The sequence below is a fragment of the Paralichthys olivaceus genome, chromosome 7 (genome assembly GCF_024713975.1).
Source record: "Paralichthys olivaceus isolate ysfri-2021 chromosome 7, ASM2471397v2, whole genome shotgun sequence".
Classification (NCBI taxonomy): Eukaryota; Metazoa; Chordata; class Actinopteri; order Pleuronectiformes; family Paralichthyidae; genus Paralichthys; species Paralichthys olivaceus.
The window spans coordinates 12,009,802-12,026,386 of record NC_091099.1 but is presented as its reverse complement, the minus strand read 5'-3'; the positions used below and the strand labels follow the sequence as shown (position 1 = coordinate 12,026,386).

Below are 16,585 nucleotides of genomic sequence, written 5' to 3'. Positions count from 1 at the left end.
GGTGGGTTCGGTCTCTGTGGTTCAGACCTTGTAATAAAGCTTTTCTCAAGGTGTGAGAATGTACCCGCACACAGACTATTTCTACTGTGTACACTAAAGAGGTGGAGATGCAAAGAGTTACAACAAAATAACCTTTATTCGTACAGTTTAGTTTATAACAGACAGTTACGGACACAGCCAGGTCTCCCCTTAGTGCCACCCACCACACAAGGGCGGAAACAGGTGCATGGGCACTTGTCAATCTAGTTTCTCAGCCCACAGGTGTAATCACTCACTCAAATCCTCTCTGCCTCCCTCCTCCTTTCACACTTGCTGTCAAAACTGTGTCTTATATAAGGATTTCTGCGTAAAATACAAGCGCGTTTATTCATCCAGTCGCTCCCCTCTCTCTCTCTTTTAATGGAAAAACACTGAGATACACAAACACATTGACAATGGACACAGTTGTTAACACAGACCTAGTAAAAGTCGACGGCAATTGTTGACGTCCGTGCGTAATTACGCACAGAGCGTGGAAGTGGCCACAGCTGGAGAGGCATTCCAAATTAAATACTTGCGGGGCCAGCAACGGATGATTCTACCGGGACGAGGTGTAGCCTCTGCCCGAGAGCCAAGACGATGTCTGTAGTTTCCCCCCTGACGAGGCTGCGACGCAGAGACACGTTCCTTTTGTTCGGGGCGATCGTGCTGGTCGCAGCAGTGGCTGTCTACCATGAGATTGTCGTTACTAATTCATGGATCCGATACACAGGTCGGTCATCAAACTTTCAAGCTGCAACATGCTTCACTCAACAAGTGTTTGTTCTGTAAAAAATAGTTAGAGTAACGATTCAATCCAACCAGTAACTGATGTAGGACTCTAAGTAGTCCTTTTGAATCAAAGCCTAAAATGTGCTTTTATCATATCATTTATATCTGCCACACATTAAGTCTTGGCAATTACAAAAATGATTAAGCCTACTTGTATATCTAGAATAGCAGTAAGTAGATATATTTTTTAGTACCGACGTGAACACATTTGGATTCATTCCATTTGAATTAGTCTTGTCTTGCTTTTCGGCAGGATGTAGTTTATATTTAAGAGTAATTGATGATGAATGTGAGATGAGTCCAGGCTGTGCCTGTGTGTGTTCGTTTAGGCATCGTCATATAGTTCATTCATACTTGTACATAATCAGAGCATTCTGAGGTCCAGGGAACGACTCCTGTGTCAGAGGCCTGTCCATACCTGGTTCTAGGCTTCATTATTTTTTTAATAGCCAACTGTTGTCTCCATGATGTTCTTGTGTTTCAAGTACATGGGCCAGACATGACCATCAAACAGGCTGGGGGGGTCTGGCACCGTGTAATTCCTGGAGCACCTCCTCTTTTTGCACTTTGTAACTTTGTTTTGAAAACTGCCACATAAATTATTCATGGGCTGAGTAGATAAAATGTACAGGGCCTCTCTGATTTTCTGGTCAGTCATGTTTTTAAAAGGTAAATTCATTATGAAGATGTTCTCTGTAAATTGTTGCTTTGCAAGGCTCGCTCACTAACTACATCCAAAGGTTCCCTCATTCCTTCCTGTCCACATTTGTGCAGTTTTTTCCTTGAAACATGGCCAGTGCTTTAAAAATGCAGTAGTATAGTGGCACTCAGTAGAGCCCAACTTTACAACTTTATGGACTTCACCTTTAAATTCAAATCAAGCCTCGTTATGGCTACAATTCTTAATTTCTACTCTAGGTTGGTGGTACGAGTTTCTTGCCCTAACGGAAAACCCCTTTATGGAACCACATTAAATCAGCTAGGTCCAGAGCTTTTAGAGCGACAGCATTGCCGATGTGTCGTTGTATATTTGCCTATCATCCCTGCATTGCTCTAATTTGTTTTCACTCACTTCCTCAGGCCTGAAAGCTTACAGTATCAGCAACATCTGGAGGAAAGCCAAGTCTGACAACTGGGTAAGGATAAATAAGCAGTAATAGAAAATATGATGATGTAAGGGTGTGTGTTTGTGCAGAAGGGATGAGGAGAAGTACTAAGTTAATTAAATGTGTGTTCTGCAGGTCAGAGGGGCCGAACAATACCATGTGGAAGATTCATCTGTGTGGAGCTCCAGATATACTCCACAACCCTGGACACCAAAGGTGTGTGTGTTTGTCAGGGCTTATCCCACTCAGTGCCTTTTCCTCTGTGGACATTGTGTTCAGGGTTCCAATCATCCTGGAAAACTTGGATGTGTAAAGAGTCTTATAAATTCTTTATTGTCCAGTAAATTTAAAGTCATATTTTAGCCCTTTTCACAGATCATGTACGTTAACTTCAACCTCAACTTAACTCTTTGTATGATGGTGTGCAGTACAGCAGGTATGCTCTCTCCTGATGGCTGCACTTTTAAATCCAAGTGGCTGTGGGGTGGAGTGGTCTGCTGAAGTATTGCAGCAACATGAGTTAGCAGTTCGGCTCCAGAGTATATGCCTCTAAGTATGAGATAGATTGGCCAGTCTAATGCTTTGTAAATAAACACACTCAAATGGTTCATGTCGTTGTAAACATGGGATGTAAAATGGATCGTTTAAGATTGTGTAAGTAAAGTTAATGAACTGATCTTTTGACTTGAGGATATAGTTTATAATGTAGGCTATAGCAGGGGGCACAAGTTTAAATTCAGTGTTCTCTACTCCAGCCTAAATGCCCAGAACTGCATGTCTGTGGTTTACATCCTTCACGTGATCAGATTGCGGCCCTCACTCTTTTTATACCATTGAAAGATGAGATGTCTTCTTCAGTGGATTAACATGTTTGGGTTTAAATAGTCAACACAATTTGGGCTTTCATTTAAGTTGTCATATTAAGTTTCATTCTCTCTAGGGATTGAAATGAGGTAGTTTCATACCTACCTTATTTGATCCAGACCTTCTAAACAAAGATGGAAAGTGCCTTGGAGCACGGTCCAGACCAATGCACCAAAAGTGCGAGCAAAAGAATTGGTCTTGGTGTGATCCGATGAGCCGTGGTTCCCTTTTTCTTTTTTTGGTGGTTCTGACTATCGGATCAGTTGCAGGAAGTTGCGACGAGAAGAAAAAGAATTGTGTGCAGTCTTCACATCCATTGATACATTGTTTGAACGATGAGGACATTCATGTGGTGCATTGAACTAGTGTTACTAGTCTGAAGTTGGTGATACTAGTAGAAGTAGTACCATATTGATATTCCTGTGGCAACAAACTGAATGAAATTACCTGATTCCTTCACTTTCTCCAATCAAATAGAAAGACTACCAACCAATATCAAGTATTGATCACTAAATTGCAACACAAAACTAACAAATCTAAATGACTTAACAAAAAATTAAATGTGACATACTGAAATCAAGATTGTATCAGTTTATATCAGTAACACTACAGGACACTTGGGTTTGATGTAACAGCCCAATACAATATTACCCTTTCAATCAGTGCTTTGACATTAACTCACAAACTCGCAGTGTATCTTTATGGTGGGATGTTTAAATGGTTAGAGGTAGATCACAGGTCATTTGAGAGACCTGCATACAGGTCCGTGTTTTGTGTGACTGCGATACTTCAAGGAAGTGAACCACAGCACATGATGGTGTTTATTTGTTTTTAAACATGTTTACAGATAATAAAAACAGGTCAGATAACCTTATTGTACAGTTATCCATGAAGGATGTCACCATTACCTGAGACTTTGAATCGTGAACCCTGGATTTGTTAAGAAAGGAAGCATAAGAATTGCTTTATGTAAGTCAATACTTGTCCTGCTATTGAATTATGACAGTTTGTGACAAATGTTCCCTCTTAGATTGTGGGGTAAAACTCCTGGAAAGGTCTAGAACAGGGGTCACCAACATTTTTGAAACTGAGAGCTACTTCATGGGTACTGAGTCATACGAAGGGCTACCAGTATTATACACTCTGCTGAAATTACAAATTTGCTCAGTTTGCGTTGAGCTATAAATTATTATTAATGATAAATGATACTCATCTATGTGAAGACACTGATCACGTAAATGATTTCTCACAATAATTATCAACAATGACTTAACAAGGTGGGAAACAGATAATATCAATATTCAACACTTTATTTCTATTAATCTCAGCAATGTTTACATTTTTCAGATGAAGAATCTCAGATGATCACTTCTACAACAAGAAAAATTTCCCATTTTCACTAGCCACTGACAAACCCTTTAAAAAATCATAGTCAATAGTCAACTTCAATATGAGAATACAAATTTGAGAGTATAAAAAAATGAATAATTAAATTTAATTAGAAACGCATATCAAATTTTAGACGTAGCTCACTGGTGAGTTGTGTCTAATAGTGTGGTTTCCTAAGTGAACTGCTGGGCCTATATGTACTCCACTGAGTTCTTTTTTTGAATGTAATGAGCTACACAGACAACAGAAACCTCCATTATACTGCGGAGCAAGCGGAAATAAAAAGAGACAAATAACACCTGCATGACAAGATAACACCAGGTTTAAGGGCCAAGTTCAGGTGAACCAGGTCTTTACAGGAGCTGGGTGACCAGTTGAAACCAGCGCTTATGTCATTTTATCATCAGGTGGTATCTAAGGGAGTGTGCAGCTGTTGATAGATGTTTAGATCCTCTCTCTCCTCTCTTCCTGCAGTATAAGGGACGGGTCAATCTGCACGTGTTTGAGGACTGGTGTGGCAATTCTACAGCTGACCTCCGCAAGAACCTGCACTACCCGTTGTATCCTCACGTGAGTCAGAGTCTGACCTGAGCACCTCACACTGCATTAATTATGTTCAGTGGATCGTTACCTCAGCCAGGGTGGGTGTGTTTGTGCCCCTGTCCATTGCATTGTTTGTTCTTCAGCAGGAATACGCAAAAACTACTGAACAGATTTCCACTAAACTTGGTGGAGGGATGGGAAATGGGCCAAGAAAGAGCGAACTCCCAGGGAATCATTCATTGATCTTAATGAAAAGAACCAGCTCTATTATCTTTTATCTAGGACTGTGATCACGAGTGTCTGCAGTTTGGTGCAACTTTATAGATTTTAAGCCTTGGTGGAGGTATATGCACTCAAATACTCAGTAAACTCTCAGATGGAACCCCATGAAATTTCATGGAGACATTCATGATCCCCAGAGGATTAATCCTACTGACCGAAGTGATCCTCTTTTCTTCTTCAGTGTCACAGTGAGGTGTTTTCACACAGAGTTGCATTCTACATCCACATGTTAGATCCTCAGGTCCCTGGACTCAAGATGTTGTCCCTCTTTGAGTAAACATGGTGGCTGATTCTTTGTTTCCTCTTTCAGTCCAGAACTACAGCACTGAAGCTGGCTGTCTCTCCTAATTGGACCAGCTATGGACTCAGGATATTTGGCTATCTGCATCCATACACTGACGGTACCTCACTAGTCACTTCTGTTACCATGCTTACATGTCCAGAATGCAGCAGCTCGACTGGTCTTCAACCTACCTAAGTTCACCCACACTACTCCACTCCTCCGCTACCTTCACTGGTTACCAGTGGCTTCCCACATCCGTTTCCAAACGCTAGTATTTGTGTACCGTGCTGTGAACAGATCAGGTCTAGTTTATGGGTTTGTACCCTCATGGTTGAATGCACTTATTGTTAGTAACTTTGGAGAAAAGCATCAGCTAAAGGAAAAGTAATGTAATAGATATCATACATCTCTCTAGATACTGTACCCATGTCTGTCTGAATCCTTATAACCCCTACTTTCCTTTGTCTCTCAGGAGAGTTTGTTTTTGCTTTGAGCTCTCAGGACAACTCTGAGTTGTGGCTCAGCACAGATGACTCCCCCCTCAATGTGCAGTTACTGGGATGGGTTGGAAAGGTATTTATCTCAGTCATCTTCTTAAGCAGCAGAGGAACATTTCCACATTTGTGTCACTGACTACATGGACATCAATATTCTGACTATTGATCTTATTCTGAATAAGAATTGATTTTTGATTGTTCACATGAGTTGCTAATAGTATTCATCATTGATTCCTCTTTATATGTAACAAAGCATCTGATAATGATTCATATCAATGTTACATCATACTCCTAGTTTACACTCGAACCCAGGGTGTTCGTCATCAAGCAGTGGGTAACTACTTTATGTTGATGTTGAAAAATGCTGGAAAAACTCCAATAGGATAAAGTAACATGAACATACACATGTCTACATAATGTGACTGAGGTCTGAATACTCTTAATTTGATTTGTGCTTATTCCAAGTTTGCCCTTTAAGATTAAAGATTAATGGGGTTAATGTCAAAAATGTTTTTATTAGACTGGCACAGAGTGGACCGCCCCTGGCGAGTTTGAGAAATACGCTAGTCAGATATCCAGACCAGTTAGGTGAGTTTACTCTCTCTCTGTCTGTCTGTGTGTGTGTGTGAGATCTCTCTCTCTCTCTTTGTGTGTCTTCAAACCAGTGAGAACAACACGGGCAGAAATATCTCAATAACAGTAGCTATGGCCTCAAAAGTCAGCTGGATTTCTAGTCACAAAAAAGGTTAAAAAGAAGCAAAAACTTGTGTGAAATAGATTTTACAAACCAGGATCTGCTAACTTATCACAAGAAGCAACACTAAAAAATGAGATCAGGACTTGCACAGTGGGACTTGTAGGATCCATCTTGATCCATACAGGGGTCCTTACGTGGAGCTTTTGCAGCCTCTGCTTTGCCAACATTGACCATTCTTTCTTCAAACTGTCTCTTACAAGTCCCCTGTGTAAGGCTTCGGATAGATTTTGGACAGAAATTTTGAAATGATATCCGGGTCGAGTCAGGGACAGAAAATTGGGGGCCACACTGCCCTCTCCCCTGTATCTATGGATAACGTCACCAAAACTCATGTCTCAACAGAAGCACATCCAGTCTCGTAACTGATTGAAGTTCTCATAACCTAGTTCTACGTAAAAGCGCAAATGTTCCTCTGGGAATTTAACTCATAAATACTGATACGGTAAAAACTCAATGTAGGTGCTGGAAAGAATAAGACGGCTGTTTGTACCTATTACATGACCTTGTTGTTAACGCTTTGTCACAGAGTGTGGGTGTGGATTACAGGCAGTTTTATAGACTTTACAATCTAGACCAGTTTCAATTGATACCAAAACAGAAAAAAGAATCAGCAATAAAGATCCAGTACTGTACGTGCCTGGTGGCATTGTTTGTACCTTAACAAGAACCGTACTGTAAGTGTGCTTCAAGCGTGAGAATAGAAACATTTATGGCTTTAAAATTGTGTTAATGTTTATTCAACGTGTGTATTTTAAGCTGCTAAAGAAGAAGAGACATGAGAAGGAGAATTTTAAATCTCTAAGTGATTAGATTTTACTCTATGATGTTGTTACACCCTGAAACAAATGAAGGGACAGAAGTGCTGCACACTCAATATAGAGCAGCCAAGCCAGTCAGCTACCTACGCAGAACCTTTTGGCTACTTGAAGCTGTTTAGCTCTGTTGTCTAATATGTCTATGGTGTGGTTCTAAATATGAACTGTTACTGTCTGACAGGCTTTCTGCAGAGAGGAAGTACTTTTTCGAACTTCTCCACAAGCAGGACCATGAAGGGACAGACCATGTGGAGGTGGCAGTAAGTAGCTCGATCCAGCTCAGAAAAAAAGTCCCCTCTCTGTTTTCTCATTTGCAGCTTTCTCATTATTGTGTAATCTGAGCTTTTAAACAGAGAAGAGAAATGTAGTTCTTTGTATTTGTCTTCACACAGTGGCAGCTCCAGGACAAAGGCTCCAGATTCACAGTTATTGCATCCAAGGACATCTCTCTCTATGTTGGTAAGGACACGTATCAGACATCACCACACATCATTCCTTCTGACACTGAAATGGCAGAGAAACCTCAGAGTGAATCTGCACCACAGAGTGTCTCACAATCCAAAACTACTGACTTTATTATTTCTGCACAGATGCTCACACTGTATAAAGTCAGTGGTTTTGTGGCACATTAAATGTGGAGCACTTCTCTGATTTGATTGGCCTGTGGCTTCATCCCACAGATGAGTCTGCTCTGGTAGCAGGTGATGTTGCTCACGTACCTCAGACAGCTGCGAGCCACCAAAACACGAGACAGAGCAGCTCCACAGTCGACATGTTGATGGAAGACCCACGAGATGTTCTCTACCAAGGTGAGAGACGTCTCTCTGTCTTGTTCTGTATCAAGTCAGGATGCAAGTGATTTCCTCAAGTTGAAGCACAAAGTAATCTCGGCCCCAATTTCTATTGGTTTGCAGTGCCTTTGATAAACAGCAAGTTCCTACAAGATGTTTTGCCTGTCTGCGACTACAAACCCAGCTACACAATCAAAGGCATTCATCTAGACCGCTATCAAGGACTGAATTATGTACGTATTTGTTTTGTAATGTAAGTGAAGATAAAAAATAAAAGTAGTTGCACAAAAGGATGAAATGATTAGATTTTGGTGGTCAAATGTAAAGGTTGCTGTGACCTCACAAAACACATTTGTTGCCTTGTGAACACAATGTCTACTATGTTTACTATGACTCAAACTGATCAAATTTCAGTGTTCAAGGTCATGGACCTTATCTGACAAGGAATTGGCCACTGGGGGCCACGGCCAGTATTCTGGGGCTTTCAGTGTAGACAGTGGATATCCAGGCCAAGACTCTCGTTTTGGCTGTTCACTATTTAAAGTGGGGCTAATTTATTTAAGGTCCTGTTTTAGGTAATATTTTGACTAATCTTTATTCAAAGCTCTCTGTGTAATTCAGATAAATTATAAAGCAGATAGCCAATGTATTTGGTCATTGTGTTGTGCCTCTTTTTTTCTTTACAAACATTTACCTGCTGGCAACCAAACCCTGCTCAAATTTGATTGATCAAACTAGAGTCTGAAGCCAGAAAACTTGTAAAATAATGTCCCTCGCCAACAGCAAACTGCAAACTTTTAGGGCCAGCAACTGCTGCAGCCCCCACCCTCTGGAACTGTCTCCCTGCTGAAACCTGCAACGCTACATCTCTGGACAGCTTCAAAAAACTATTCAAACACCTGTTCGCTAAAGCCTTTGGCCTCAGTTAATACTCCACCCTGCCATTAGTTCTGTTTATTTGTGTCTGGTTTTGTGCTAATTACTTTTTCTTTTCTGTCCCCACAGACATATGTAAAGCATCCTTGGGTCTCTTAAAAGACGCTATATAAATTCAAGCTATTAGTATGAACAAAATGTATGGGGACAGGGCAGTAATTCTAGTTCTTCTTTATCTTGACCAAGAATGATACAGAAACATTTTCCATCTTTTAATGGATTTCTCTTCATAGGTTTTCTTTGTTTTAAGGAATCTAAATGATCACAGTATCAATCAAGGTGTGCTACACCCAGTAGGAAAAAAACATTCAGGAGCACTATTTGTGATTTCTTTTAAATTCTTCAACCTCTGTTATTAATGTCTAATTATTTGTCAATCTGCAGTGACTTCCTGCAATCTCTGCTGGTTGCTTGGTAACCTCATGGTTACTGCTGAGCCGAAATTCAAACCTGCACACACGCAACCCCAATAAAACCACAACACTTTGATTTTTGTACAGATTGTGGCATTTTTGTACAGATTGTGGCAACAAATCATTAAGCTCTCATGTCTCTAACATCATTTAATTTCATCTCACCAGGTCAAATCATCCTACATCTACCCCAATGACCACACCCGACTCGCACACATGGAGTCTGAGAAAAGCTGCTTCTACCCCCAGAGCCCTGACATCATGAAGAAGTGAGACCTCTGGGGATCAACATGACTCTGAAATTATAGATCCATGCGTAGTAAGACCATAGACTGCATATTAAGATGGACGATGCAACTACACTTCTTTTCCACATTTGAAGCCACAATCAGTAACGATCAGAGAATAGAGCCATTGTAGAGAGGTCCCGCTGATACACATGCTCAACCAGTCTTTGCAAGTCAGTCTCGTCTGTCAATTATGACTTCATGCCATATATATATATATATATATATATATATTTTTTTTTTTAAATTCTTTTACACCCTTAGTCCAGCAGTCATAAAGCATATGAATCCTTTCTTTGTAAAAGTCTCATCCTAATGCTGGACGTTATTTGATTATGGTGTTTACATGATTAGATCTAAATGATCTCATGTGTCCAGCTTCCCAAAACCAGGGTCCTCTTCTCTGCTAGCTTTGAATTCATTTACTTGCAATTTTCAATTACAGTAAACAGAAATTCCATTGATTATATTAATTTCCAAATTTCTACTTAATTTCTGCTCAGAGATGAGTCAGCTTTGGATGTTGTGGTTTAACTTCTCGTATGACTTTTGTTCATAAACTGATCAATCAACCCTCGTACTTACAGTAAGACAGAGTTACATCATCACCAATAAATGGTGCTGTACCCTTCAATCTGTGGAGATCTTATGCACAGTAAAAGAAAATGGTGTTAATCTTTTAAGTGTCTGTACTGAAAACAATGCAAATGATCTCAATTGTATTTTTTATCTTTAGGTCCAATTTCTCTAGATACATGAAACTAGACAGTCCTGACCTGCAGGATCAAGAAAACACAGACAGAAGTATTTTCTCATTTTTCTTATTTATAAAAGAGTTACTTGTGTTGTCAGCCCAATTCACTCAAATTTTCTGTTTTTGCCTCTGGTGAATGTTAGATTATAGCTTCATGTGGGAGAAATCTGTCCGAAATGAGAAGGAAGCCAAGCCAGACCAGAAAAGCAACACAATTTTCCCAGACTATGGAACAGATTATGAGAGTTATGCTGAGAAATTAAAGAACATACTCCACTCGTTACCCGTGCAGGAAGAGGACACAAAGCCTCTTCCTCAGACTGAGTCAGTGAAACCAGACGAGCTTGTGTCGTCAGAGAAGATCCAACAGGGGACCAAGCAGCAGAACATTGCTAAAAAAACACAGAAGGTCCCGCGGGAAGCTAAGGATAAGAAGGTTGAGAAAAATGTTGACTATGACCCTGTGGTGAACTGGAGGCAGACCTTCCAGATCAACCACCTGGACTTCCGGGCACACACCTCAGATGCAATGCAACTAAAATGCAAAATTTCTGGCAGTCTGCTGATCAACTCCAGTGATGTCCTGCCAGTGGTGAATGCTTTCATAGACAAACTCAACAACAAACATAATGGGTAAGTGTATTTTTGTCTGCATCAGCGCATCACCTGAGCCATGACACAAAAATCGGCATAATAAACAGAGTTTTTATGCATCATGTTTTCAGGTTGTCCTATATGTGTCCCCAATATGTTGGCACCCCATGTGGGCCCTTGACCCCTGAAATGGGCCCCTTGGTTTATTTATTACTACATGTTGAAAAACTATTAAAAAAAATATCTGAGTTTTCTCAGTTTTTCTCTTTAAATGCTTTTGTACTTTTTTTTAAGGAGTATGTTGCATCTTAGAATCAAACAATTTTGTGCATGGACTTCCTAACTGTTATTGCAGACATGTCACTGTGTCTGACTCTCTCTGCCCCTGCAGACAGTTCACATTAGTGCGAGTGGTTAACGTGGTGAAGCGTGTGGACATCGTCAAAGGAAGCCGTTACCTCCTGGAGCTGCTACTGAAAGACATTAACGGCCGGCTGCTGCGTCTGTCACAATATGTCTACGCTTTGATTCCACAACCTGAGCTGGTGCTGTGTAACCCAGTGGGCTTCAGCTGGAATCCTCTTGCCACCGTCCACATCATAGTGCCAGGTACTGTACATCCACCTTTGACCAGGCTCATCTCTAGTGGTGGAGATTGAACATTGACTCAAGTGCCTTACATCAATACAATTTTGAGGCACAGTAATTGAGTTTTTTCATTTTCCTTCCACTTTATACTTCAACTCATCTACACTACAGAGGGAAAGGTTTCACTTTACACTCCTTTATACTTGACTTAGTTATGAGTTACTTTTAAGATGATTTAACATAAGATTTTGTAGTTTTTAACTTGTATTCAGAAAAGTGTTTGCACACTGATATTATGCCCCTAAAAGTGATTCATTGACTACATCAAGTATGTGATTCTACATGTTGTCTTGTCATTCTTAATATTTCTTCAAGCAAATATCAACGTCAAAACTTAAAACCTCAGACTGTGTATAAAGAAAATCTCCACTTCCTCCCACCGTCGAGAAATGTGTAACGGTGTATTGGGGGATATGTGTACATTTCTGAAATTGCTATTTGTTGTCATTGTCCGTTGTATTGAGATATGATGGGTGGGGTTATCGACGCGGCCACATGTGCCCTCTAACAAAAACTAAAGTGAGCTGACAGCCGTGATGTTTAAAGTCGTGTGTCTAACTTCCCGTTTACGTCTCTCAGTGAAAAACCAGGCTCGGTGGGTTTACCAGCTGATTTTGGAAATGGAGAAAGTGTTCAAAGAAACTGGAGACACCAACTTCAACCTCATCATCACTGACTACGAAAGCACTGACATGGACGTGGAGAAGGCTCTAAAGAGCTCGTCACTCCACAGGTTGTGCATTTGTGTGTTTGACCTTTTACGCTGAATATAAACCTATGGTTAAGTATGATACACATGATGTATGTGCTGTAACAGTGTGTGTGGAATGTATCAGGTACCAGTATCTGAAGCTGAGTGGAAACTTCCAGCGCTCTGCTGGTCTGCAAGCAGGAGTCGACCTCATAGAAGTTAGTGATGCAACCGCTCTCAGCAGTAAAATAATTAAGATCAATTCATTTAAATAGAATAATAAGAACATCTTTACCTCTCTGTCATCCTCCCTCAGGACAAACACAGCATAGTGTTTCTGTGTGACCTCCACCTCCAATTCCCTACCTCTATGATCGACAGCATCAGGAAACACTGTGTGGAGGGATACATGGCCTATACTCCCATAGTCATGAGACTGGACTGTGGGGCTACACCACTGGAGGCCAGAGGTAGATACACACATCTTTAGCTTCATTTTGATGTGACCCTCACTCATTGAGGGATGTGTATTAAAAAGACAAAGCAGAACATTTATTTAAATTTTATATAAAATAAAAAAATTAATATAAAATAATCCTTGTGATGTTTTCTCCAGTGTGTAACCATCTACATTGTACCAATTGTTTTGTTTAGTCTAGAAAGAGCCCTTTATTTTGAAATACTTTATATTTACAACAGGAGCGGGTTCTTTCTATACAGAGGCCACAGTTTCTTTACAGTAGTTCCAACTGGACAAACTAAACACCTTTGAGTTTTAAAGACAACTAAAGGTTTCCACAGGTTCTCTTTCTTGTTTAGAAGGGGAAGGTGATGAGAGGGCTATTCAGCTGCAACATGCAACCTCACCACTAGATGTCACTAAATTCTACACACTGAACCTTTAAGTGTGGATGTAGTAAATGTAAAATTTGAAATGTAAATGTGTGGATTGCAGGTTTCTGGGAGGTGGAGGGCTTTGGCCTGCTTGGAATCTATAAGTCTGATCTGGATGCAGTGGGAGGAATGAACACCAAAGAATTTACAGACCGCTGGGGAGGGGAAGACTGGGAACTACTCGACAGGTGTGTTTACTTACTAAATGTAAATTGACAGATACGCTTGTTTGTTTTTTATCTTTTTATTCTAATCTCATATTAGCCATGTTTTTTTTCCCTTTAACTTTATTACAATAATCAACCTTCAGACTTTTCAACATTATAGGGAAAATATTTGTAATGAAGCTCCAGGCACTTGTAGTCTCTGCTGTGGTTTTGTGTAATTTCTTATTCACACAACTAATCTGTTGCCATGTTATTAGGTACACCTCGGTAAATCTAATGCAACAGTCTTGCAAGAAATCCTAAAGGGGATAAATACATCTAGTGTAAATCTAGAAATGATCAGTCAGCTGTTTTTACTGAATTATAAATTATAATAAGCCCCTACACATGATCTGTAAGTCAGACAGGCACAATTGGTAACCGAACTGGCTTTTGAAATCACTGCTCTGAAGTGTTTAAACAAATGAAATGTTGAAGAGAAAGATAGTTTTGCATTTTGAGGATAAAGTAAAAATGTTGAATGTGATACTTCAGGATTCAATTAGAGCTTTTAAAAATGCATCAAACTACGAAGGTCAGTGCATGGCTGCCTCTCCTAAAAGGGCCTCGTGCAGGTAAATTGATAAATTTGTTCCTTCATTGTTTGTTTTGTTCCTTCATTGTTTGTTTTTGGTAACAAGAAAATCCCTTCTTTTTTAGTACAAAAAACAGCGTGGCAATCAGTCATGTTTTTTGAAGTTGAAGAAACCACAAAGATTCAACAGTGGCAGTTTATTCTCAAAATGCAAGAGAAATATCTTCTGATTTATTTGGGACATTTCAACTTTCTTTTCATAACGCAAAAGGACAGCAATCTTCCTCCCCTCATGTTTTTTTCTTATGGCTGAACCTAACACTATACCCACATACTGTACCTCTGTTCTCTGCTCTAGGGTCATTAAGTCAGGGATGGAAGTGGATAGGGTCTACTTGAGGAACTTCTTCCACTACTTTCACTCCAAACGTGGCATGTGGAACCGGCAGTTTACACCCGACAAGTAAACTTACCATCTGTCACAGCACAATGACTCAGAGTACATTTACCTGGAAGTCACAGTCACAACCAGAGCAAAGGACAGATAATGGTTACTACTTCTGACTGACAGAGATTAACACAATATGATGGAATTGGGGCTGAATACTGTCTAAAGCTTTGCAGAACAACACCGAGTACAACCCAGAGTATATTTACCTGGAAGTACTACCCACTACTGAGACGATACACACTGATGCTGATGAGTGCCACTGACTATTTGATATTGTACATGAACATACTGCCATGTTCCATGTTTGTCACTTTGTTTGTTTATCTGCATTATACTCACTGCCAAGATCGAAACCTCAATGAAATGGCGGTGCACACTACGAGGATGTTTAAACACAAGTGTCCCATATCTTGATGCACATGAGTTTTAAATGTTTTGTTTGTGACAAAATTAAATATACTGTATGTATATGATTCAAGATTCTCTATCGGATAAACACAGAGTTCATGTTGTTGATTTTATCTGTTTTTGTTATTTTCAGAAAAGTGATAAAAGTGTATCTCAACATTTAAGATGAAAAATATATTTGTATCACAAACATGAAACTGATCAAATTCATAGTACACTTGGCCAATATTTGTTCGTATGCTGCCTATTCTGTCCAATGCCACTTTCCAAAGATCATTGTTGAATGTAGAGTTTTGCAGAAAAGCCATAAATCAGGGTTTTGTTTTTGACATTCATTCTTCAGGTCCTTGATTTTACTAATGTTAAGCTGCAGGTGACTTCTGCCACACCATCCTACAAAACTCCCTACCAGGTCTCCATACTGCTCTTTGTCCTCTGAGATACAGTCATCAGAGAACTTTTGTGGATGGCATGTTCCTGTGTTGTATCAGAACTCAAAGCTGTAAAGGCTGAACAGTGATGATGACAGGAGTGGGGTGTCCCAGGATCAGTCCTGCAGCCTGACACACTGAGGCCTGTCTGTGATGTAGTCTGATCCATGACAGATGGTCCCGGTCCATCTGCATCACAGAGAGCTCATGGGCCAGCCTGTGTCACTGAACAGTGTCAAACACCGGAGAAGTTAAAGAACATAATCCTCAAGGTGCTCTGTGACTTCTCCAGGTGTGTGTATGCTCTGTGAAGCAGGTAAATAAGGGCATTATTGAACTCAATGTCAGTTGGGTATGCAAACTTTGATGCTATACGAGTTAACGTCTGACTTCTTGTACAGTTCAGTGGTTTCTTCTCTCAGGGATACAGTTTTCAATTTCAGGTTGTTTGACAAATCTGGGGAGTCAATACATTTCCCTGAATAAAATGCCTACATTGCCTTTGCTTTCATTACGTCCTGTTTTCTATTTTGAATTGCTGCCTGTTAACGTTCACTAATTTTATTTCTAACTGAAATTATAACACTGAGATATTCTGGCTATTCATTTTGTCTACAGATAAAAAACTAAGTAAAAGTTTTACAATTTGTAAAAAAGTGTTGCATTTGTATGTCACCATTATTGGGTTTCAATCTCAATTTTTTGATTAAGAGACACAGGGGCATTGCAATGAGGTAGGCAAAGCAAGCAACTGCCTATAGGACCCTGAGTTGAGAAGAGGCCTCTGGGAACTGCTGACTACATTAGTCCACCAAGACAAGAGAGAACCCTGTTCAAGAGCCTGCAACATCACTAATTGCAGATGTTTGGTTGAAGGCTACAATTTCAAAATGACTGACATTGTGATTTCTCCTTATGGCGTCAGCTTTCTCTGTATGTTGTTGTTTTTTTGTGGGCCTATGAGAGCACAAAGCATAAATGCTTCTTTTGTTCAAATCATCTTCCTGTCCCAGTAATGATTTTAAACATTGTGATGATGAAGCTGTTAAGCAGCAGCCAGCACCCTTTCAGAAAACAATGGGTAAAGTACATCCTGTAAACTATATATATATATAAAGAGAGAGGTAGACAGATGTGTGCTGTTTATAGTAGGAACTTCCCAAACTGTAGTAACTACAGCATATGATGGAGACTATTTTC

General features: G+C 40.0%; 1 protein-coding gene across 1 annotated transcript; it reads left to right on the top strand.

Annotated features, from left to right (window-relative positions):
* Window positions 1-299: 299 nt before the first annotated feature.
* LOC109624057 (beta-1,4-N-acetylgalactosaminyltransferase 3-like) lies at window positions 300-15,886 on the top strand. Its single transcript, XM_069528686.1, has 20 exons — window positions 300-751; window positions 1,891-1,946; window positions 2,052-2,132; window positions 4,644-4,739; window positions 5,305-5,395; window positions 5,750-5,850; window positions 6,295-6,362; window positions 7,528-7,606; window positions 7,739-7,805; window positions 8,027-8,155; window positions 8,261-8,370; window positions 9,655-9,755; window positions 10,510-10,577; window positions 10,671-11,160; window positions 11,513-11,730; window positions 12,349-12,502; window positions 12,606-12,678; window positions 12,777-12,930; window positions 13,416-13,542; window positions 14,454-15,886. Exons 1-20 carry the CDS (start codon window positions 619-621, stop codon window positions 14,560-14,562), a joined length of 2,505 nt encoding a protein of 834 aa, XP_069384787.1. The 5' UTR covers window positions 300-618; the 3' UTR covers window positions 14,563-15,886.
* Window positions 15,887-16,585: the final 699 nt, after the last annotated feature.

Excerpts from the sequence above, each read along its gene's own strand:
- LOC109624057 (XM_069528686.1), top strand. The coding sequence starts at position 619 with ATGTCTGTAGTTTCCCCCCTGACGAGGCTGCGACGCAGAGACACGTTC. Across the intron at positions 5,851-6,294 it reads TACTGGGATGGGTTGGAAAG|ACTGGCACAGAGTGGACCGC; the intron begins GTATTTATCTCA and ends TGTTTTTATTAG. Across the intron at positions 12,931-13,415 it reads TACACCACTGGAGGCCAGAG|GTTTCTGGGAGGTGGAGGGC; the intron begins GTAGATACACAC and ends TGTGGATTGCAG.